Here is a 25,108-nt window from a genome sequence, read left to right on the forward strand (position 1 = left end):
GTTAAGATTTTTGTCCTGTTCCCTTTTGTGAGATATAACTGCTTCAGCAATTAAAATTGAAAAATGTACCCCCCAAAATTAATGCCCTCCAGTAGAGGACTTAGAAGTTGTGTTTACTCCGTGCTGACTGCTCAGTGTGGTGGTGATCAGAGCGTGCAGAAAATGAAAGAGTAGAAGACAGAACCCCTGACTACAAGGGATTAATAGTTAGGGAGAAACCACAAAAGATAAATGCAACATCTTAATAGTGACTAGAAAAAGGAGAAACTGAGATGGGGCCATCCATCTCAGTCCTTTTGAGGTTCTGATGACTTGGGCACATGGACAAAATTTCATATACAATTTCATCGACGTTAGCGACTCACTCAGCACATTTACAGATCTCAAGAGTAAGAAGTTTTGATTTCAAGATCTCCAAAAGAAACGTTCTGATTCTTAAAAGTCGCTTGAATCAGAAATGCCAAAATGTGAGTAACTAATAGAGATCAAAGTAGAACTAAAAAGAATGGGAAAAGGAAGACATTCAGCAATTCAACAAATATTCCTCAGGCATCTATTATTTATTGAGTGCTCTTCGCAAGGCCGTGGGGGGCAGACTGGGTGGGGAGGAAGAAGAGGAATTAGGCTGGCACTTGAGATGATTCCTGGGCTTTTAGACCTCCAGCAGAATTCACCGGTGCCTCAGCCTCTTCCTCTTGAAACAGTTTTCTCTTTGTTCACATACATCCATTCTTTGAATATCTTGCCTGGCAGAGCACACTGTCTGAAGGAGCTTGAGCCAGGTATAAATGTTCTGGTCGCCCAACTCTAGCGATTTCTTAGACTCTGAAAACACGTCCAGATTTTCCTTGTTAGTTTTCTGGGGCCAGTTTTCCAGGATTGTTAACAGCATGGCTCACAGAGCCAGAAGTAGCAGGAATAGCTACTGCTGTCATTAGCAGGTAAGCTCACTATATGGATCTTGATTTTCCCCTCCATCTATATAAGGGAAAGAAGGAGCTAGATTTTACATTTCCTTTTTGAGTCTAAATTACGGCTACTGGGAAAGAGGAGAGTGGCTCACATCTAACGTGAAAAGGCCAGGTGGAGCCTACGAATTCGCTAACTGGGCAAGATGCTCTTCTGCTTTTGTTTTAGGACGCAGCGATGAGTGCTGCAGGTCTTAGTGCAGCGACAGATTGTCACCGTGACAAGAAAACCCAGTGCAGCCCCCTCATTAGCTTTACTCACACAGTGAAAACTCTTCACCGGTAACTGGGTAACTCGAGAGCAAAGTCTCTGAACAATTTACAGAGCACTTGTGACCTCATGTTCACCGTTCGGATTTACCACGACCACCGAGCTGGTTGCACCACCTGGAATCCTAGAGCGGACCGGAAGTGAGCGCAGCTCCCGGGGCCTGGCTGGAACGAGCTGGGGTCTGAGGCGGGTGTGTGAGACGAGCCACCGCCTCGCCCGGGAGTGTCGCCTGTTGCCCACTTCTCTGCCCACTTCTCGAGACAATACGAGCTCCTTTGAGGGGGAAGTGGCGGAGGGGAGAGGGCGTCTGCGCGGCGGCAATCGGGCCTTCCCCGCCGACGGCTAGCGGTGTGGAAAGAGCCCCTTTCCCTCTCCCCCCATCCCGGGCCTGGGCCTCGGAGCGCCGGTTTCAGAGAGACCTGTGTGGTTTTCTTGTTGGGGATAGTAGACCCAGGCTTTAGGGCCAGAGTTTCCTCAGTTTTCTGTCTCGCAAGCAAGCTGCCGCTCAATTTGTGCTCCTGGAGCTTTAGTGAATAGTTCTGAACTCACAATTTCCGGTCTTGTCAGAGAATGGCTTCACTTTCAATGGAATTGATCAAGTAACTGCCCTGTTTTCACCTAAACAAAAAAAAAAAATTTAGCTGCGTCTGTAATTTGTCTGTGTCAACAGGATTTTCTTATTAAAAAAAGCTTTCCTGACCAAAGACTGCGTGGGGACCTCAAATAAAATCACACATCTCCTTAGATCCTAGTTGGAGCAAGGCCAAGCTAAGGATGGCAGCAGCCCCTGGGGCCATCCCAGCCTTGGCTGGGCAGGGTTCAGAGGAACAAGGGGAGATTATCAAAATAAAGGTTAAAGAAGAAGACCCTATTTGGGATCAGGCATCCTTCCTACAGAAGAATTTGTCTTATAGCAGGGAACTCTCTCGTCAACGTTTCCGGCAGTTCTGCTATCAGGAGACTCCCGGACCCAGGGAGGCTCTGAGCCAACTCAGGGAACTTTGCCGTCTGTGGTTGAGCCCAGAGACACACACAAAGGAGCAGATCCTGGAACTGTTGGTGCTGGAACAGCTCCTGACCATCCTGCCTGAGGAGCTCCAGGCTTGGGTACGGGAGCACCATCCTGAGAGTGGCGAGGAGGTGGTGACTGTGCTGGAGGATTTGGAGAGGGAGCTTGATGAACCTAGACAGCAGGTGAGAAATTGGAGGTGCCATCTTTCGTGGAGAATTTGAGTGCTGTGGGTCCAAGGTGGAGTGAGTGGAGTTCACTTCACACTGACTGCTGCAAATTTGAATTCTGGGCATTATCATTTGATCACTGGTGTAGATGAATAGATTCATGCTTCTGGGATAACAATTTTTATGTTGGTGGTAGCTGATTCTAATAAGGAAATGGGAAACCAAATGGGAAACCTTGGTCTAGTGCTTGTGAATAAAAAGTATATTTTATTCAGTGACTGTGAGATAAAAGTAGCTATCTCTTCTTATGATGCCCACTACTTTGACCATATATGGAAGCAAATCAGTGTAAGAATATAAGGAATACCTTCTAGGAGAAACAGAGAAGTAGCCTCATTTAATGGAAATATCAGGAAATGGTAAATAATAAGATCTGGGTTCTCTAATAGGCTCTTTCACTAATTAGCTATGTAACCTCAGGTACACACCTTCTTTGGACTTTGATGACTTCATCTGTACAATGAAGAGATTAATTGCATCATTTTCTAGATACTTTTCAGTACTTGGGGTTGTTGGTATGTGAGGTCTATCACACTAGAGGTTATTTTTAAGAGCATACATTTGCCTTTTATGAGTAATTTTAGAATATTATGGGTATTGTCAAACACTCCCATTTCTGTAAGATACTATCCACACATTTATCTGAACTCTTTTTTAAATGTGAACATTTTATATATATATAGAACGTTTTAACCATTTTATGATCTATTAACATGTTTTTCTGGAATGCAAAATCTTTCATATGAGTCTGATAAATAGGGAAATAAGTCAATGTAATGCTGAAATTGTGTCGGCTCATGTATGAGTTTTCCCTGAAAGTTGATGTTTTGGGCCACCTAAGTAAGAGCATCTGAATCCAAAGTATATGACTATAGCCTAGTACAGCAAGTTGTGAAGACATACGTGTACATACTGCCCATTCACCTCCATATCCTTCCTCTTGGCCCCTGTCTCTGTTTTAGAAGCGCTTACGTGCATAGTTCCTCCTATTTTGGTGCAATCTTTGCTAAACCTTTTTGTGTTCCAGAAAATGAGCAAGCAAGGGGGGGTTGCAAGTGCCACAGAAGCGTGCTGGTGATAAAATTTCTGCTGGTGAGCATGAAAGAAAAGATTTAACAAATAAAGAAAAGCTCAAAATTATAAAATGTTTTGAAAGAAATGAAAAAACATGCAACTGAAATAAAAGAGTCAACTTTACGAACAGTTAGAGACAATGCTGGGAAAATAAAAGAAAGTTATCTAGCTGGAACAGCTGCAATTGCTACAAAATTTGTTAGAACAAGGCATAAGGAAATGGAAGAAATGGAACATTTGTTTGAATTTTATACCAAAGAAAGAAGCAATGAGAAGTAGCCTTTCTTAAAATTAAAGAGAAGACATTAGCAATATATATGACCTAAAGAAGAAAGTGCAGAAGTGCCTTCATTTAGTACAAATAGTGGCTGGTTTAGTGGCTTCAAGAACTGCTATGATTTCCACAATATTTAGCTCTCTGGTGAAGCTGTGAGTACAAAGAAGCTGAAAAGACATTTCCCCCAGTGTTAAGAAGTTTGATTGCCAAAGAAGTATATAACGTAGACCAGGTTTTTAATTTTGATGAAACCACTCTCTTTTGGAGCAAGTGATCTCAAGGGCCTGTATCTTGAAGGGGGAAACAGAAGGTCCAGTATTTAAGATGGTGATGCTGGGTGCAAATGCCAGTAGGAATTTAAATCTAAAGCCTGTGTAATATATTATTCTGCCAACCTACAAGCTTTAAAAATAATTGTAAAGATTAGCCTGAATATCTACTATAAGTCTACAAGAAAGGTTGGATCGCAGGGCAGATATTTACTTATCTTCTAGGTGATGTTTTATAGATGATTTTAAAAAATATTGCAAGAGGAACAAACAACTTTTCTTTCAAAATTCTTGTAATTCTCAGTAATACACTAAGCTATCCTCCAACAGTTGATGAACTTTCTTCAACTATTAAAGTTCTCTTTTACCTCCTAATACAACTACTTTTCTTCAACCCTCTAATCAGGGTGTGATCACAGTCATTAAAGCTTATTATTTAAGGATAACATTCAAGGTGTTTATTGCATCTACACCAGGTGATGATGCACACACAGTTTTTGAATTCTGGAATTGATAAAGCATTAAACTTGAAATTGGTATTATTATAGAGGCTTGAGATGATGTCACAAAAGCGTACTTGCATGGGGTGTGGTATGATTCTCCCTGATTGCGACTTCCCTGATGGTCCACTGGTTGAGAAGCCACCTTTCGTTGAAGGGGACATTGGTTTGATCCCTGGTCAGGGGACTAGGATCTCACATGCACAGGGCAGCAAAGTCTGTGGGCTTCAACCAGAGAACTCGCTTTCAGCAAACTGCAGAGCCCACGTGCCCTGGAGCTGGCACGCCACAACTAGAGAGGAGCCATCATGCTGCAACAGAGAGCATGAGTGCCACAATTAAGGCTTGACACGGCCAAAAAAAAAAGATTTTTCTCCCTGATTTAATTTATGATTCTAAAGGCTTTGAAAACTTCAGAAGAGCTCCACTAAATCAAAGCAACTTATGTTACTCTTGCAGAGGAGGTTGGATTTGAAAAAGCTGAGTGGAGATATTGAGGAACTGCTGCAGTCTCATTCAGAAGCTCTCTGTATACAAGAGCTCCAACAGTTAGGTGCTGAGGCTCAAATGGAAGTCTGTAAGATGATGATACAGTTTGACAATCTACCCCACAAGAGCTTTCTACTTCTCAGTTATCTTCTGCTCTAAGTATGATAGAGAAGTAGTGGCAGTAGATAGATGATAACTTGACTACAATGTAGAATGCAGCAGGATTTCACTTCATGGCATAAAGTCCTATTTGGAACCATGAAATAGCTTCTTTATGAAAGAAGGAAAATATTTAAGCAGAAAAAACGAATTATCTTTTTATAAGCCAGTGTCAGAAAATAAAAACAAGATGATGAGCCAGAATTGTCATTATATATTTTGTAGTTTCACTACATTTCTTGGAAAGTGTGCAAATGCTTGCCCATCTGAACTTCTGATGATGATATCCCTTGACCCTTGCCTCACCCTTTCCTTATACCTCTAACAAGATACCATCACTTTTCTAAGTTAAAAATCCTTAGAATACTTAATATTTTAAAAATACTTAATATTTTTTGTCTAATATGTCTTTTTGTCTATACTTGTAATTTTACTGGCATTTCTGTAGTTTTATTAATATCTCCTGACAAAGCTGTGTAGAATTTAAATAATCTACCCTACAACTTTATTTTCTCCATAAATCCTGTTAGTTTTTGTGTACTTTTACAGAAAGCATGTTGTTTCATGAGTTCATGTGTTATTGCATAGATTCCTATACAAGCAGTCTCTATCTTCTAGCCATCACACCTTTTCTGTTTCAAATAAACAGTATTGGTTTTTTTTTTTTTCCCTTAACATGTACCTGTTACTTTAAAATTTTCCTCTTCTGGTAGGACTTTGTCTTTGGTCAATACTGGGTAATGTTTAGGGTTATGCTCTGATTATATTGGAAAGTTTTTCACATGACTCAGGGTTAAATGTCAAATTTGTATAATTGCATAAATGTTTTTCTATTTTTGTTTTGTTTTGTCTCTGTGTGATTTCTGAAGGAAGGGGAAAATGCCATTGTTGTAAATGCTTTTAACTGCCAGCCCAGTATCTATTGTACACCCCTTCTTTCTTCCATAAAAAAATACTTCATGTTGGCTACACTAAGTTGCTCCAGTCTGTCCAACTCTTTGTGATCCTAGGGACTGTAGCCCATCAGGCTCTTCTGTCCTTGGGATTCTCCAGGCAAGAATACTGAAGTGGATTGCCATTCTCTTCTCCAGGGCATCTTCCGGACCCAGGGATCAAACCTGCAGGAAATTCTTTACCATTGAGCCATGGAGGAGCCTAAAAATCTATGCCCAAAGGGAAAGACTACCCACTCCAGTATTCTAACCTGGAGAATTCAGGACTCTATACAGTCCATGGGGTTGTAAAGAGTTAGACAGGATTGAAGGACTTTCACTTAAGCCTGAACAGGGGTTTGAACCCTGTGGAGTCTCAGATTAAAAGTCTGATGCTCTACTGACTGAGCTATCCAAAACACTTTAGAGCAACGCCTGAACAGGGACTTGAACCCTGGACCCTCAGATTAAAAGTCTGATGCTCTACTAACTGAGCTATCCAGGCTCTCTTAAAAAAAAAATAGAGGCTCAGACATAGTCTTCGTGTTCAGTTGCGTCTAACTCTGTAACTCCATTGACTGTAGCCAGCCAGGCTCTTCTGTCCATGGGATTCTCCAGGCTCCAAGCAAGAATACTGGAGTGGGTTGCCATTTCCCATTCCAGGGTATCTTCCCCATGTCTCCTGCCTGCATTGGCAGAGGGTTTCTTCACCACTGAGCCACTGGGGAAGCTATCTACCTAACTGTTGGCTATGTACCTAATTAAATGCTTTTCAGCTTTCCTTGTACTAGAGTTGGCCAGGCAGTATGGTTCTGGCCAAAAAGAAATAAGCATATTTTCTAGGAGTTTCTGGGGAAGCTTATATTTTCCTTATAAAATGGCACATATGTGTTTGCTGCTGCTGCTAAGTCGCTTCAGTCATGTCTGACTCTGTGCGACCCCAGAGACGGCAGCCCGCCAGGCTCCCCCGTCCCTGGGATTCTCCAGGCAAGAACACTGGAGTGGGTTGCCATTTCCTTCTCCAATGCATGAAAGTGAAAAGGGAAAGTGAAGTCGCTCAGTCGTGTCCGACTCTTAGCGACCCCATGGACTGCAGCCCACCAGGCTCCTCCATCCATGGGATTTTCCAGGCAAGAGTACTGGAGTGGGGTGTTTAGTTCAGCCTTTTCCCACTTCCTGTCTTGAACACGAATATGATGTCTAGAGCTATGGTAGCTATCTTGTGACCATGACGTGATGACAAATGTTAGGATGACCACCAATATGTTATGAATGAAGACAGCTCTGGTCCCTGACAACTGTTAGGTATGTGAATCAATGCCAGCAACTGCCCTCCTCTGGATTTCTTAACATATGACAAAAATAAACCCCAATTTGTTTAAGCCACTGTAAATTGGGTGTTATAATCAATTGAGAAATGCATGCATTTCTAATGAATACAGCCATATTTACTCCACTATTTTATGACCAAGTTTCTTATTAGAAACTTAAAAAACAAAATCTAGGAGTTATATAGTGAAAGACAAATGACTGTCGTAACCGGTTTGAGATAATTTCACCTTTGTTATTTGTTTTTGCCATCCAAAGGCACCCTTTACACTTCTGTGGTAAAAGCTGAATGGAATTCCTCCGATTCCTTCTAAGACCAGGCCCACCTGCCTTGGACTGGTCTCTCAAATGGAAATGCAGAGGAATCAAGAGGCTAGATGTGTGTGGGTACATGGTTGTGGAGGAGGAGGAGTCAGTGATAAATGCATCACAATAAGCCATATCTATATTTTGTTTCATGTCTTGAGTTGTTCTGGTTGTGCTTATACCAACTTTACAGAATTGATAAAATTGTTTAATTATAAATAGTTTCCTTGTCTCCCAGATGACTTATATCTTTCCCTCCAGGACCTCCTTTACCTCAGTTATGGAAAGATTTAGGCAAACTGAGATGCATGCTGTGATACTATATAAAGAAATCTACATAAGACCTTTTATTCTTAAGACCAGAGAAGGGAAAAACTTACCAAAGGGAAATGGCTCGACCATTTATGAACTTTTATTTTAAAAGAAAATTGGTTTCTTATATATTTTGTTCTGTCTGAGAAGAGGAAGTAAGTTTATAACATGGTGTCCAGCTTGGGGAAAAGGAACATGACACATAAATTCCTTAAATCCCACCATAATGTTATAATACATCTTGGCTTTCATTCAGATATCAGTGACGGTTTCCTTTTGGAATTTTCTGGTTTATGTGCAGTTTGGGCTCCAGTATTTATGGACCCAAATTTTCAAGCCATCCCACAGAATACTGACATCCACTGACACCTTTTACTAGACTTTATTTGAGCATCTTGTTCTGCTTGGTGAATATGAATTATTAGAGTTCATAATTCTGACAGTATTTTGCCCTCTGGACTCTGAATCCAGGAATCCAAGTTCAGATTTTGGTGGGACCTGAGGCAAGTCTGTTTTGGGCTTCTCAGATGGCACAGTGATAAAGAACCCATTTGCCAATTCGGGAGACACAAGAGATGTGGATTCGATCCCTGGATTGGGAAGATCCCCTGGAGGAAGAAATGGCAATCCACTCCAGTATTCTTGCTTGGAGAATCCCACAGACAGAGGAACTTGGCGGGCTATAGTCCATGGGGTCACAAAGAGTCAGACATGACTAAAGTGACTTAGCACACCCGCACACAGTGATCAGAAAAATGCAAATTAAAACAAACTTGGTAACCACCGTTGATGTGACCAAATTTGAGTAAGGATGTTGAGCTAGTAGAATGCCTGTGTACTACTGATAGGAATAAGTTGTTATGACCGTTTTGGAAATATCAACCGAGTGTAACCATACTCCATGATCCAGCAAACCTACTACAAGGTATATATCTTACAGAAACACATTCAAAGACATGCAAAATAATATTCATAGCAGCATTATTATAATTGCCAAGAACTCTAAACAACACAGATGTCCATTAAAAGTTGTCATGGATGAATACATCATGGTGTATTTGTATAACTGAATACTATATAATAATGAAAATGAATGAGCAAGTGCTACATTCAACAATATGGATGAATTTCACAAATATAATGTTGAGCAAAAGAACCCAGACAAAAGTAAGTATATATTATATGATTCTGTTTCTGTAAAGTCCAAAAAGCAAAATGAATCTTTGATGATAGATGTCAGAGTAGTAGACACATTGAGTGAAGAGGGTCAGACAAAAGTAGCTGATAAAGTTCTGTTTTTTTAAATGAGTAGTTCACTTTGTGATGTCATTGAGCCCTACATTTATGAGTTATGCACCTTTTTCTAAGTTTATAATACTTACCATAAAAATCATATTCAGAAAAATGTTTATTTCTCATTTGATGTCTCCTGCACGATAGGCTAGGGTGCTTGATTATATGAACATTTTTAGATTCAAATGTCATATGAATGAGAAATTATTTTTGTAAATCCAAGGCCCAGTGAGGGAAATTTTAAAAATTAACCAAGTTAAGAATATTTGGCAAGGCAAACTATTGAAATGTTCTATTTGAGTGCAATATGGCTTCTACAGGGATCTTTGCAAGAGAGTGGCTTTGGCAGGGATGTGAAATGGCCAAGCTACTTCCACTGTAAGTGGCACACTTAAAGAATTGGAGTCAGGGAGAAGGCAATGGCACCCAACTCCAGTAATCTTGCCTGGAAAATCCCATGGACGGAGGAGCCTGGTGGGCTGCAGTCCATGGGGTTGAGAAGAATCGGACACGACTGAGCGACTTCACTTTCACTTTTCACTTTCATGCATTGGAGAAGGAAATGGCAACCCACTCCAGTGTTCTTGCCTGGAGAATCCCATGGACAGAGAAGCCTGGTGGGCTGCCGTCTCTGGGGTCGCACAGAGTCGGACACGACTGAAGCGACTTAGCAGCAGCAGCAGCAGCAGCCATACTCAAAGCCTCCAATTGTAGAGTTATTTGTGTTCTTTTCACTTTAAGGTATATTGCTGCTGCTACTAAGTCACTTCAGTCGTGTCCGACTTTGTGCGACCCCATAGATGGTAGCCCACGAGGCTCCCCCATCCCTGGGATTCTCCAGGCAAGAACATGGAGTGGGTTGCCATTTCCTTCTCCAATGCATGAAAGTGAAAAGTGAAAGTGAAGTTGATCAGTCGTGTCCAACCCTTAGCGACCCCATGGACTGCAGCCTACCAGGCTCCTCCATCCATGGGATTTTCCAGGCAAGAGTACTGGAGTGGTTTGCCATTTCCTTCTCCATTAAGGTATATTAAATAGCTATAAATCAGAATTCTGGTTCTTAGGAGGTAACAGCTCCTCCCCTCCTTTTAACTTTCATTCTTACTCAGTTTTAGAATTAATCATGGAGATGTGATTAGTCCCAGAGGCTGCTATTCTCTTAAGACAGACTTGGGAAGTTATTGGCTGTTGAATACTTATTTTCATTAATGGACCTACTTTCATTAGAATAGAATAGAATAGAATCTACCTAACACATCTCTTTCCCAGTTTACTTGTTGCTTATATGATTAACAAATATCCATGTGTAGAAATGAGTAAAAGATCTACAAGTCAATGAAAACTCTCCTAAACTAAAATAGTACAACACACTGTAACACAAGTTTTATTACTTTTTTTTTCCTTTTGGTGAATGGCACTGAAGCTTTAGACTTCATCTGGTAAATTATAGGCAAAGACTATTTAAAGAAGAAGCTATAGTAAGCTGATAACACAAATAATGACATTAAAATGATTGAAAGGCCGGACAGAAACAATCTAGATTACTGATAACAAACTGTGCCAAACAGTTGGCTGTTAACCACCTTCCTGGATTATTACAAGATTTTCTTATTGTCCACTGACTATCATTTCTAGACTTAGCACAATCAGACATTAGACTGTAACACAGTCCAGATAGACATACCTATTGAATGTTATGACAACTGATTCACAGAATTATATTTTACAAAGATTTAATATATCAACTTATATACAGGCTGAAGGAGGAATAACATTCAGTTCAGTTCAGTTCAGTTGCTCAGTCATGTCTTGACTCTTTGCGACCCCATGAATCACAGCACGCCAGGCCTCCCTGTGCATCACCAACTCCCAGTGTTCACTCAAACTCATGTCCATCGAGTTGGTGATGCCATCCAGCCATCTCATCCTTTGTCATCCCCTTCTCCTCCTGCCCCCAATCCCTCCTAGCATCAGGGTCTTTTCCAATGAGTCAACTCTTCGCATGAGGTGGCCAAAGTATTGGAGTTTCAGCTTCAGCATCAGTCCTTCCAATGAACACCCAGGACTGATCTCCTTTAGAATGGACTGGTTGGATCTCCTTGCAGTCCAAGGGACTCTCAAGAGTCTTCTCCAACACCACAGTTCAAAAGCATCAATTCTTCAGCTCTCAGCTTTCTTCACAGTCCAACTCTCACATCCATACATGACCACTGGGAAAACCATAGCCTTGACTAGATGGACTTTTGTTGCCAAAGTAATAGCTCTGCTTTTCAATATGCTATCTAGGTTGGTCATAACTTTCCTTCCAAGGAGTAAGCGTCTTTTAATTTCATGGCTTCAATTTTTTTGGAGCCCAAAAAATTAAAGTCTGACACTATTTCCACTGTTTCCCCATCTATTTCCCATGAAGAGCTTTAAATATGTTCTTACTTCTGGTTTCCCAAGAATATGGTAAGCAAATGTGTAACAAACAGTGCCATATAGATAACTTGGAGGTAAACATGTTTATATGTATGTATTTGTGTGTGTGTGTTTATCTATCTAGTATCTTGGTTCCTAATTCCTCAACCAGGAATCGCAGTCAGGCCACTGCAGTGAAAGTGCTGAGTCCTAACCACTGGACCACCAAGGGATTCCCAAACATGCTTCTATATTAAAGACAGTGTTTATTTAAAGTCAGTGGCAATAACTTTCACTCTCCTCTTTCACCCTCATCAAGAGGGTTTTTAGTTCCTCTTTGCTTTCTGCCATTAGAGTAGTATCATCTGGATATCTGAAGTTGTTAATATTTCTCCCGGCAATCTTGATTCCAGCTTGTGATTCATCCAGTCCAGGATTTCCATGATGTACTCTGCATATAAGTTAAATAAGCAAGGTGAAAGTATACAGCCTTGAGTTACTTCTTTCCCATTTTGAACCAGTCTGTTGTTACCAGACATGGAACATGTCTGTTGTTCCATGTCTGGTTCTAACTGTTGCTTCTTGACCTGCATCCCTATACAGGGTTCTTCCAAATCTGCTCCTGCATGTGCAAATTCAACCAACCAAGGATTGTGTAGTACTGTATTATTTGTTATTGGAAAAAAAATTGCTTTGTAGATAGACCCCCTAAGGGTCAAGCCAATATTGTCCAAGGATCAACTGTATATTTTGGAGACAATAGGGTGAATTTAATTATGACACGAGTACTAGATGATTGGTGTAAGGCTAAAATAATATTTTCTTTTCACCCAACACAGTTACCCACTTTGATTGGCTTTTTCCCCCTGCATCCATACATAACACAGTCGGCTAATGTTTTCCACATTTGGTCTAAAACAACTGTCCGATTTCTTCCTGGTTTAAATAGTTCATTAGTCATTATTAGATAATTTCACCCCAAATATTTACTTTGATTGCTCCTACTGAAACTCATTTACAATTTTCTCCCAGTTATCACAATTTAGGGAATATTCCTTTAATGTGCTTCCATTCTGAGTTCCCAAAACAAAAACCATAGGTTTGCATATCAACTCCTGTCTAATTTCTGTTGTATGGCTCTGACCTTATTTGTTCCAGCATTTTTTATTTCTCTTCTTACTCTATCTAGCACTCCTCTTAAGAATTCAGTGAAGACTTTTTCTTCTTATATCCTTTCCATTTCAGTAGAAAAATGTTTTAAGGTTTAGCTATGGTTTATGCAGTGATATTATTAACATTATATTAATTTCCAAATGTACCTATTTATCCCCAGGTCCCACAGGGCACATATGAGCAAGCAGTTCCAATGGAAGAAAAGACTCTTCTGGATACTGCAAAGGAGTCCTTAGGTACCCATCTCCAGTCTATAGAAGACAGAATGGAATGTGAATCTCCAGAATCACACCTCCTTCAAGATAATGGTGAGGATAATTTAGTCTTTGGAAAGAGGATGAGATTTGGGAGAGGGAAGGGCCCATTCATTGAAAGGTTATCAAACTTTATTCCATTGACGCTTCTAGTGAATATAGCTGAAGGAAAGGTCAACCAGTGTAGTGTAATGCTATTAATGAACTTGACTTAAGCAATCAAACAATAATGTAAAAAATAATTGAACACAGTATTTTTCATGGATAACTTGCAATGGAATTAAGTACCTGTGGATAGATAAATCAAAGATGCCTCTGTATATAAATGTGGATCACTTGTCAATATAGCCATGGGTCCCATTTCTATAGCCTCTGCTCCCCAATTCTTGTTACATATGGCTATTTAAGATTGGAACTATTACTTAGAAATCCTACCGAAGAAAATGGAATTTCTGAAGTCCATGTCCACTAGAGATCTAAGGACTATTAACAGTGTAATGTGTGGTAGAGGCAGTGGTGCAGGCTGGCTTGGTTCTGGAGCACCTGTCTTTTCCAAAAGGCTTAATTGATATCACTTTTTCTTTTCTTATATCCCTAGCAATTCCATATTTTCTGCTTATCATAGACCTACTAATATTGATTGTACTAATTTCTGAAGCTCATATTCTCTTGGTTCTCATTTACATTGCCTTATATTTCTTTCTTCCCCCTGGTTTATCCTTGTTTACCTTTATGTTCATGGCTCCATAGCATGATACAAAATGTATCAGTGTGGAAAGAAATACTATCTATATAATGGTCTTTTCAGTCACACTTTGAAATAGCACTTTTCAGGAGTGTTGTCATCTTCATTATAAAGCTAATTAACAAATTTTTATCCAACACTTTTTTTTTTTTTTTCTGGCTGCACCCCAAGGCTTGATTTGCAGAATCTTAGTTGCCTGACCAGAGATTGAACCCAGCCCTCAGCAGTGAAAGCACCAATTCTAAATCACTGGACCACCAGGGAACTCCTTATTCAACACTTTTCTTTGTAATAAAATGTTAGATAGTGGAAGAAATACTAGAAGGAAAAGTGATCCCTGCTTCTTTAGAAACTTATAGTCTTGTCCGTTGTACATATGAAACAGTGAAAGAAGAAAGTACTACAGTGCTAGTTTATGTTATTGATAAATTATATCTTCAAGAAAGGAGAACTCACTGTAAGCTTAAATGATCAAGGAGGTCTTGTTGGAACAACTGAGAGTTAAATGAGGCCAAAACACAATTCCGAAGCTTTGGAAATTATTAACATTTGAGAATTATTTCAATTTACCAGTTCAATATTTGGTATGCAAATTATCAAACAACTTGAGAAAAAGTATTTTTTCCAAGCATCTATAGGACTTTCGAGGTTATATGCTAATTCCAAATTATTCTTTTTGATCTTTTCAAAATAGCTTCCTTAAGACTAGCCAAATTTGATTTATTTAAATGTTTCTATTATTATGAATAGTCTAAACATTTATTTTAATATCTTATATTAAACCAGAGATTTTTCACTACTTCAGGTTTGTCTGCTGCTCTTTCTTTATCAAAATCAGTAGTAAGGGTATTTATATTGGGTTTATAGCTTTACAAGCACCAAAAGGGAGCTGATGTAAATATATGATATTTCAACTTAAGCCCCAGATGTTGCTATACCAGCTAACATGACTGAATAAAACAAAATGTGGTATAGTCTGAAACTTAAAAAAAAGACAAAAACACCTATTAGGACTTCCTTGATGGTTCAGCAGTTAAGCATCCATTCCCTGGTGGTCCAGTCCCCTTGCAGTGGAGTCAGGGAACTAAGATCCACATGGGAACTAAGATCCCTTATGCCATGGAGGAACTGCTGAACCTGTGGGCTCCAGAGCCTTGTCACATAGCTAGAAGGTTGGGGTGCTGCAACAAAAGATCCCCCCTGCACGCTGTAACTAAGACCTGGATGCAGCCAAAATAAGTAAATTAATTAATTAAGAAACTATCATTCTATAAAAAAAAACTATTACTGTATTTCTGAGACTTCTCTAGCCAAAAAATAGTTTTTGTGTAATTAATAAATAAATGAAAAAAAATTATAACATCAATTTGTTTTCTGTTTTACATAAAACAGTGCTTTACTTTAGGGTTAACCCTGGATACTGCTCTGGAAAGTCATAACCTGGCCTTCTACTCTTTATCAGAACTTTTTGTTCCTGGCTACCCCTCTTTATTCCTCCAAAGGTAGACTTCTTAATCAAAATTGTGCTGCCCCTCTTATGTGTTCATATCTACTTCTACTCCAAGCTCTAGTGGTTATTTGGGCAATATGGTATTTAGATTATATTCCCAAATATTCTAATTGGTTTTTCATTTATATTTTAGGATCATTTTTGTGGCTTTCCATGATGTCTCAAAGCATGGGTGATGATAACTTTAGTAGTTTAGATGCTAATGAAGCAGAAATCGAACCAGAAAACATGAGAGAAAAGTTCTTCAGAAGCTTAGCAGTGTTACTGGAAAACAAGAGTAATAACACCAAGATATTTTCTAAAGCAAAGTACTGTCAATTAATCAGGGAAGTGAAAGAAGCTAAGGCTAAGGAAAAAAAAGAATCAATTGACTACCGGCGCTTGGCTAGATTTGATGTGATCATTGTACAAGGTCATGAGAAGCTAATTGAGGCTATAAATGGGGAAACAGATAAAATACGGTTTTATTTACACAGTGAGGACTTATTTGACATATTGCATGACACACATCTCAGCACTGGACATGGTGGACGTACACGCATGGAAAAAGAGTTACAAGCAAAATACAAGAACATCACAAAAGAAGTTATAATGCTGTACTTGACACTCTGCAAACCATGCCAACAGAAACATTCAAAACTCAAGAAAGTTCTAACATCAAAGCCAATTAAGGAAGTTAACTCAAGATGCCAAGTGGATCTTATAGACATGCAGTTGAATCCTGATGGAGAGTATAAATTTATTATGCATTATCAAGACTTTCGTACAAACTTGAGTTTTTTGCGGTCATTAAAATCTAAAAGGCCTAAAGAGGTTGCACATGCTCTTTTAGATATTTTTACAATTATTGGAGCACCCAGTGTTCTACAGTCTGACAGTGGGAGGGAATTTTCAAGCCAGATTGTCAGTGAACTTAGTAATATTTGGCCAGAACTTAAAATTGTTCATGGGAATCCTCAGCCCTGCCAAAGCCTAAGTTCTATAAATCAAGTTAATGAGGATATCCAAAATCGAATTATCTCCTGGATGCAAACTAACAATTCATCACACTGGGCTGAATTTTTGTGGTTTATTCAAATGACCCAAAATCAACCCCATCACAGAGGCATGCAACAGACTCTATGTGAGGGTGCATTTAGTTCTGAAGCTAAACTGGGGCTCTCTCATTCTCAGTCAACTGAAGAACTTGTTGCCAGCCTGAACACAGAAAATGAATTGGAACAGGCTGATAAAGAATCAGAAAATACTCTAAGAGCCCAGTATGAAGAAAACATTGAGATTGGAACAGATAGTAGTGATATTGAAGAGATTTTTTCTATTACTCCTAAGGTAGCCCGAAAAACTGTTCCTGAAAGCAGACTGAATTTTTTATCATGTGTGGGTTGTGGAAAAGAATGCATAGGTGCTAATAGTTGTGAATCATGTTGTAGAAACATCCATGCAATCTGTGGAGTGCCCTCTCAACCTGAGACTGAGGGTTATTGTAACAAAATAACTTGTAGTCTTTGCTACCAGACCACTACAATGAAAAGGAAACATGATGAGGTTCCAAGAAGTTTGACTGTTCAACCTTTCAAAATGTTGAAGCCATCGGAAACACCGATTTCATCAGACAAAGTAGGAGATTGGGTAAGAATTTGAGTGTGGATCAAAGAATTTGTTGTGGATCAAAGAAAGGCAAGAGCCTCTTTCTTCTTTACTGTGATCATGATGAGTGAGAAAGTTTTGACATGGCACACTAAAGCACAATGATGGCCATCTTGGATATATTTTCTTCTAAAAAAGGTCAATTACTTTTAATGTCCTCCCTCCACTCATTTTTCAAGTTGTAAGTTATAACCTTGGATGCTGCTTTGTTTATTGTTCTGGAGTGAGCAGCAGTAATATCTCTTCTTTCTGATGTCACGCATTTCTTGGGGGGATGAGAAAGCTAGGATCCAGGGGACAAATGGTATGCCTGGTGGTATGTTTCTACAGAAGGATAAATTTGGGAACAGATGAACTTACTGTTACATTGTTTTAGTTGTATGTAAGTGCGGGTAGAGAGGTAAGCTAAGAAAGGGCATCTCAGGTCAAGTGAAGAAATATTTAGGAAGGTCAGGGAATGATAAATTTGGTTGGGAGACATGAGTTTTGTTGGGAAAGTTTGGTTTTATGATTAAAATGCAGAGTGTGAAATAAGGCCAAAGAGATTTTTCAATCATTAGGTTTTATAAAGTAGAACTAATATGTGTTCAAGTTAGTGTTTTGAAATATGAAGGTTACATGTGATTTGGGCCAGTGGTATTTAGAGTTTGTTCTTCAGACCAGTAATGGTCTGCAAACTGTCATACTAGTTCACAGTGAGGTAAGTACACATATTGAGAGTACTTGGAAATTACAACAATATGACATTGCAGATACAAAGCACATGATTAATGAACTCATCTTTTCAAATAGAATATTCAGTCTTGATGTTAAACTCTCAAGGTGAATCACATGTGATAGCAGTTGTAAATTAGTCAAGTATAATAGGTTCACATTAAAATGTGTGATATGCTGTTTAGCTTGTCAGCTGTAACCCAGAAGTGTGTAAAACTGAGAAAATGTAAGCATTTACTTATCTTTATAACTTAATTTAAAAATAATTTTATGTTTTTAATCAAGCCTGGTTTTGTAAAATTTTTTAAATTGAAGTCTAGTTGATTTATAATATTATGTTAGTTTCAAGTATACAGCACAGTGATTCAGTTTATATATGTATATATACATATATGTATATACATGTTGATACATATACACACACACACACCTATATATATATATACACACACCCATTCTTTTTTCAGATCCTTTTCCCTTATAGGTCATTACAAAATATTTAGTATATTCCCTATGCTATACAGTAGGACCTTGTTGGTTATCTATTTTATATATAGTAGTATATATATGTTAATCCCAATCTCCTAATTTATCCCTCCCCTATCTTTCTCCTTTAATAACTGACCATAAGTTTGTTTTTATGTCTGTGAGTCTCTTTCTGTTTTGGAAATAAGTTCATTTGTATCTTGTTTTTAAATTCCACTTATAAGCAATGTCATTTATTTATCATTCTTCTTCTGGCTTATTTCACTGAATATGATAATTTCTAGGTCCATCCATGTTGCTGCAGATGGCATTACTTCATTCTTTTTTATGGCTGAGTAATATTCCATTGTATATATGTACTACATCTTCTTTATCCATTCATCTGTTCATGGACCTTTAGGTTGCCTCCATGTCTTGGCTATTGTAAATAGTGCTGCAATGAACATTGGGGTGTATGTATCATTCTGAATTATAGTTTTCTCTGAATATATGCCCAGGAGTGAGATTGCAGGATCATACAATAACTCTATTTTTTGTTTTCTGATGCACTTCCATACTGTTCTCCATAGTGGCTGTACCAATTTACATTCCTATCAACAGTATAGAAGAAGAGTTCCTTTTTTCCCACATCTTTCCAGCTTTTATTATTTGTAGATTTTTTGATGATGCAGGCCTAGTTTTTAATTTTTAGTTTAACATTATTAATAAGGAGGAAAGTAAAATTTGTATTGCTTATTTTTAATTCTAATTTGCAGATGACAAAACAAGCTTCACTGGACTTTTTTGTGAAGAAAAGACACACCTATTCTGAATATGGCAATAGTAGCAAAAGGAATGGTAACAATGGAAGTCATCTTGAGGGAGTGAAAACCAAAAGAGTTCATACTAGCTTTACTCGGAAGTATGATCCCTCATATATTGAGTTTGGTTTCATAGCCATAATTGATGGTGAAGTGCTGAAACCACAGTGTATTATCTGTGGAGATGTACTGGCTAATGAAGCGATGAAACCATCAAAACTTAAGCGGCATCTATATTCAAAACATAAAGAAATAAGTTCACAACCAAAAGAATTCTTTGAAAGAAAGAGTAATGAATTGAAAAACCAACCAAAGCATGTGTTCAATGTTTCTCACATAAACATTAGTGCTTTGAGGGCTTCTTATAAAGTAGCGCTTCCGGTTGCTAAGTCTAAAACACCATACACAATTGCTGAGACACTAGTGAAGGACTGCATCAAAGAAGTTTGCTTAGAAATGTTGGGTGAATCTGCAGCAAAGAAGGTAGCTCAAGTACCACTTTCCAATGACACCATAGCTCGACGTATTCAGGAACTGGCGAATGATATGGAAGACCAACTCATAGAACAAATAAAACTAGCCAAGTATTTTTCATTGCAACTTGATGAATGCAGAGATATTGCTAACATGATAATTCTTTTAGTATATGTGAGATTTGAACATGATGATGATATAAAGGAAGAATTCTTTTTTTCAGCCTCTTTACCAACAAACACAACTAGCTCAGAACTGTATGAAGCTCTGAAGAATTATGTTGTCAACAAATGTGGTTTGGAATTTAAGTTTTGTGTAGGAGTGTGTTCTGATGGTGCAGCTTCAATGACAGGAAAACATTCTGAAGTGATTAACCAGATTAAAGAACTTGCACCAGAATGTAAAATAACACATTGCTTCATTCATCGAGAAAGTCTTGCTATGAAAAAAATATCAGCTGAACTGAATAGTGTGCTTACTGACATAGTAAAAATTGTGAATTATGTAAAATCTAATGCATTAAATTCAAGATTATTTTCTTTATTATGTGATAATATGGAAGCTGATCATAAGCAACTGTTATTGCATGCTGAAATACGGTGGTTATCCTGGGGAAAAGTTCTATCAAGACTGTTTGAAATACGAAATGAACTCTTAGTATTTCTGCAAAGCAAGAAGCCAGTTTGGTCCCAACTTTTCAAAGATGTGAATTGGATTGCCAAACTTGCTTATTTATCTGACATCTTCAGTATTTTTAATGATCTTAATGTTTGCATGCAAGGAAAAAATGCAACATGTTTTTCAATGGCAGATAAGATTGAAGGACAAAAACAAAAGTTAAAAGCTTGGAAAAAAAGAGTTTCTACAGATTGTTATGACATGTTCCATAATTTAACAACAGTTATCAATGAAGTAGGTAATGATCTTGATATTGCACATCTACAAAAAGTTGTCAGTGAACATCTTACAAATTTGTCAGATTGTTTTGAATTGTACTTTCCTTCAATAGAAGATCCACGCATAGGAAATTCATGGATACAAAATCCATTTCTTTCATCAAAAGATAATTTAAATTTAACTATAATCCTACAGGATAAGTTGTTGAATCTGGCTACTGATGAAGGATTGAAAATGAATTTTGAAAATACAGCATCACTTGCTTCATTTTGGATAAAAGTTAAAAATGAATATCCTGAGCTTGCTGAGATTGCTTTAAAATCTCTTCTTCTGTTCCCCTCAACATACCTCTGTGAGACTGGGTTCTCTACCTTAAGTGTTATTAAAACAAAACATAGAAACAGTTTAAATATACATTATCCCTTGAGAGTAGCATTGTCATCAATCCAACCTAGATTAGACAAATTAACGAGCAAGAAGCAAGCTCACTTATCACATTAAAAATTTTAAATACTGATTTATAATGTGTTAATTCAAAGTATACATATAGGCATTATGGAACTATGAAAAGTTTTTTATTAAATTAGCAATTCTATATATAAATTGCCTATATGTATATTAAAGTGTACACTTTTTATACTTCTCTTATTTTCCCTGTCAAATTTGTTATAGTTATTAGGATGTAATTTTAAATCTGTTCATTCTAACATTAAAATTTTTGGTCTTGTATATTGTATGTATTTTTATTATTGTTTTTTATTAATTTATTAAAGTTAAAGAATGACTTCAAGATCGGGAATCATTTCTTTGAAACGGCAGACTTGATCAGTGAAGTGAATTCAAGGGGTAGAATTAGAATTTGAATGCAAGGGTGGGTGTCTGTAAGATGTTAAATTTGTAAAACTGATCTTGGGTTGTTTGGTTGGAAGTTGATGATAAGTTTGTTTTGTAGGTGCACGTTTAGATGCAGTGTTTAAGTGGGTAAAGTGGGGAAAACCATCAAATGCTTATAAAAGTTCAGTGGGAAAAAACCTAAATACCCTTTCACATAATAAAATGTATCATGTTTATTCAACAGTAGTTGAATACAGTAGTAAAAGTGAGATATCACGGAGAGAATTCTGCAGGGTGATGAAATGTTCTATCTTCTATTGTGGTAGTGTTCACTATTAATCAGATCAGATCAGATCAAATCAGATCAGTCGCTCAGTCGTGTCCGACTCTTTGCGACCCCATGAATCGCAGCACTCCAGGCCTCCCTGTCCATCACCAACTCCCGGAGTTCACTCAGACTCACATCCATCGAGTCAGCGATGCCATCCAGCCATCTCATCCTCTGTCGTCCCCTTCTCCTCTTGCCCCCAATCCCTCCCAGCATCAGAGTCTTTTCCAATGAGTCAACTCTTCGCATGAGGTGGCCAAAGTACTGGAGTTTCAGCTTCAGCATCATTCCTTCCAAAGAAATCCCAGGGCTGATCTCCTTCAGAATGGACTGGTTGGATCTCCTTGCAGTCCAAGGGACTCTCAAGAGTCTTTTCCAACACCACAGTTCAAAAACATCAATTCTTCGGTGCTCAGCCTTCTTCACTGTTGGCAAAGTAATGTCTCTGCTTTTGAATATGCTATCTAGGTTGGTCATAACTTTCCTTCCAAGGAGTAAGCATCTTTTAATTTCATGGCTGCAGTCACCATCTGCAGTGATTTTGGAGCCCAGAAAAATAAAGTCTGACACTGTTTCCACTCTTTCCCCATCTATTTCCCATGAAGTGACAGGACCGGATGCCATAATCTTCGTTTTCTGAATGTTGAGCTTTAAGCCAACTTTTTCACTCTCCTTTTTCACTTTCATCAAGAGGCTTTTTAGTTCCTCTTCACTTTCTGCCATAAGGGTGGTGTCATCTGCATATCTGAGGTTATTGATATTTCTCCCGGCAATCTTGATTCCAGCTTGTGTTTCTTCCAGTCCAGCGTTTCTCATGATGTTCTCTGCATAGAAGTTAAATAAACAGGGTGACAATATACAGCCTTGACGAACTCCTCCTATTTGGAACCAGTCTGTTGTTCCATGTCCAGTTCTAACTGTTGCTTCCTGACCTGCATACAAATTTTTCAAGAGGCAGATCAGGTGGTCTGGTATTCCCATCTCTCTCAGAATTTTCCACAGTTTATTGTGATCCACACAGTCAAAGGCTTTGGCATAGTCAATAAAGCAGAAATAGATGTTTTTCTGGAACTCTCTTGCTTTTTCCATGATCCAGCGGATGTTGGCAATTTGATCTCTGGTTCCTCTGTCTTTTCTCAAACCAGCTTGAACATCAGGAAGTTCACAGTTCACATATTGCTGAAGCCTGGATTGTAGAATTTTGAGCATTACTTTACTAGCGTGTGTGATGAGTGCAATTGTGCGGTAGTTTGAGCATTCTTTGGCATTGCCTTTCTTTGGGATTGGAATGAAAATGGACCTTTTCCAGTCCTGTGGCCACTGCTGAGTTCCAAATTTGCTGGCATATTGAGTGCAGCACTTTCACAGCATCATCTTTCAGGATTTGAAATAGCTCAACTGGAATTCCATCACCTCCACTAGCTTTGTTCGTAGTGATGCTTTCTAAGGCCCAGTTAACTTCACATTCCAGGATATCTGGCTCTAGGTCAGTGATCACACCATCGTGATTATCTGGGTCGTGAAGATCTTTTTTGTACAGTTCTTCTGTGTATTCTTGCCATCTCTTCTTAATATCTTCTGCTTCTGTTAGGTCCATACCATTTCTGTCCTTTATCGAGCCCATCTTTGCATGAAATGTTCCTTTGGTATCTCTGAATTCTTGAAGAGATCCCTAGTCTTTCCCATTCTGTTGTTTTCCTCTATTTCTTTGCATTGATCACTGAAGAAAGCTTTCTTATCTCTTCTTGCTGTTCTTTGGAACTCTGCATTCTGATGTTTCTATCTTTCCTTTTTTCCTTTGCTTTTCACTTCTCTTCTTTTCACAGCTATTTGTAAGGCCTCCCCAGACAGCCATTTTGCTTTTTTGCACTTCTTTTCCATGGGGATGGTCTTGATCCCTGTCTCCTGTACAATGTCATGAACCTCATTCCATAGTTCATCAGGCACTCTATCTATCAGATCTAGGCCCTTAAATCTATTTCTCACTTCCACTGTATAATCATAAGGGATTTGATTTAGGTCATACCTGAATGGCCTGGTGGTTTTCCCTACTTTCTTCAATTTAAGTCTGAATTTGCCAATAAGGAGTTCATGCTCTGGGCCACAGTCAGCTCCTGGTCTTGTTTTTGTTGACTGTATAGAGCTTCTCCATCTTTGGCTGCAAAGAATATAATCAATCTGATTTCAGTGTTGACCATCTGGTGATGTCCATGTATAGAGTCTTCTCTTGTGTTGTTGGAAGAGGGTGTTTGTTATGACCAGTGCATTTTCTTGGCAAAACTCTATTAGTCTTTGCCCTGCTTCATTCCATATTCCAAGGCCAAATTTGCCTGTTACTCCAGGTGTTTCTTGACTTCCTACTTTTGCATTCCAGTCCCCTATAATGAAAAGGACATCTTTTTTGGGTGTTAGTTCTAAAAGGTCTTGTAGGTCTTCATAGAACCATTCAACTTCAGCTTCTTCAGCGTTACTGGTTGGGGCATAGACTTGGATTATTGTGATAGTGAATGGTTTGCCCTGGAAACGAACAGACATCATTCTGTTGTTTTTGAGATTGCATCCAAGTACTGCATTCCGGACTCTTTTGTTGACCATGATGGCCACTCCATTTCTTCTGAGGGATTCCTGCCTGCAGTAGTAGATATAATGGTCATCTGAGTTAAATTCACCCATTCCAGTGCATTTTAGTTCGCTGATTCCTAGAATGTCGACATTCACTCTTGCCATCTCTTGTTTGACCACTTCCAATTTGCCTTGATTCATGGACCTGACATTCCAGGTTCCTATGCAATATTGCTCTTTACAGCATTGGACCTTGCTTCTATCACCAGTCACATCCACAGCTGGGTAGTGCTTTGGCTCCATCCCTTCATTCTTTCTGGAGTTATTTCTCCACTGATCTCCAGTAGGATATTGGGCACCTACTGACCCGGGGAGTTTCTCTTTCAGTATCCTATCATTTTGCCTTTGCATACTGTTCATGGGGTTCTCAAGGCAAGAATACTGAAGTAGTTTGCCATTCCCTTCTCCAGCAGACCACATTCTGTCAGATCTCTCCATCATGACCCACCCATCATGGCTTAGTTTCATTGAGTTAGACAAGGCTGTGGTCCTAGTGTGATTAGATTGACTAGTTTTCTGTGAGTATGGTTTTAGTGTGTTTGCCCTCTGATGCCCTCTTGCAACACCTACAGTCTTACTTGGGTTTCTCTTACCTTGGGCGTGGGGTATCTCTTCACGGCTGCTCCAGCAAAGCGCAGCCATTGCTCCTTACCTTGGACGAGGGGTATCTCCTCAGGGCCGCCCTTCCTGACTTTCAAAGTGGGATAGCTCCTCTCGGCCCTCCTGCGCTCACGCAGCCATGGCTCCTCGGGCGTGGGGTTGCTCCTCCTGGCCTCCGCCCCTGACCTCAGACGCGGGGTAACTCC

General features: G+C 38.9%; 1 protein-coding gene and 1 non-coding gene across 3 annotated transcripts; one reads left to right on the top strand and one right to left on the bottom strand.

Annotated features, from left to right (window-relative positions):
* The first annotated feature begins 1,408 nt into the window (after positions 1–1,408).
* On the top strand, positions 1,409–21,166 carry SCAND3 (SCAN domain containing 3). Of its 2 annotated transcripts, XM_070777502.1 has the most exons (4): positions 1,409–2,433; positions 13,152–13,299; positions 15,634–17,129; positions 19,103–21,166. In XM_070777502.1, the coding sequence occupies exons 1-4, from the start codon at positions 2,014–2,016 to the stop codon at positions 21,017–21,019; spliced, it is 3,981 nt and encodes a 1,326-aa protein (XP_070633603.1). In that variant the 5' UTR covers positions 1,409–2,013; the 3' UTR covers positions 21,020–21,166. The 2 variants fall into 2 exon arrangements, with proteins under 2 accessions (XP_070633603.1, XP_019840917.2); XM_019985358.2 differs by lacking the exon at positions 19,103–21,166 and having other exon boundaries at positions 15,634–19,096.
* TRNAK-UUU (transfer RNA lysine (anticodon UUU)) lies at positions 6,611–6,683 on the bottom strand. Its single transcript has one exon. It is a non-coding gene; the product is annotated as a tRNA-Lys (tRNA).
* Positions 21,167–25,108: the final 3,942 nt, after the last annotated feature.

This window comes from Bos indicus, chromosome 23 (assembly GCF_029378745.1).
Source record: "Bos indicus isolate NIAB-ARS_2022 breed Sahiwal x Tharparkar chromosome 23, NIAB-ARS_B.indTharparkar_mat_pri_1.0, whole genome shotgun sequence".
NCBI classification, from domain to species: Eukaryota; Metazoa; Chordata; class Mammalia; order Artiodactyla; family Bovidae; genus Bos; species Bos indicus.

Excerpts from the sequence above, each read along its gene's own strand:
- SCAND3 (XM_070777502.1), top strand. The coding sequence starts at position 2,014 with ATGGCAGCAGCCCCTGGGGCCATCCCAGCCTTGGCTGGGCAGGGTTCA. Across the intron at positions 2,434-13,151 it reads TTGATGAACCTAGACAGCAG|GTCCCACAGGGCACATATGA; the intron begins GTGAGAAATTGG and ends ATTTATCCCCAG. Across the intron at positions 17,130-19,102 it reads CAGACAAAGTAGGAGATTGG|ATGACAAAACAAGCTTCACT; the intron begins GTAAGAATTTGA and ends TCTAATTTGCAG.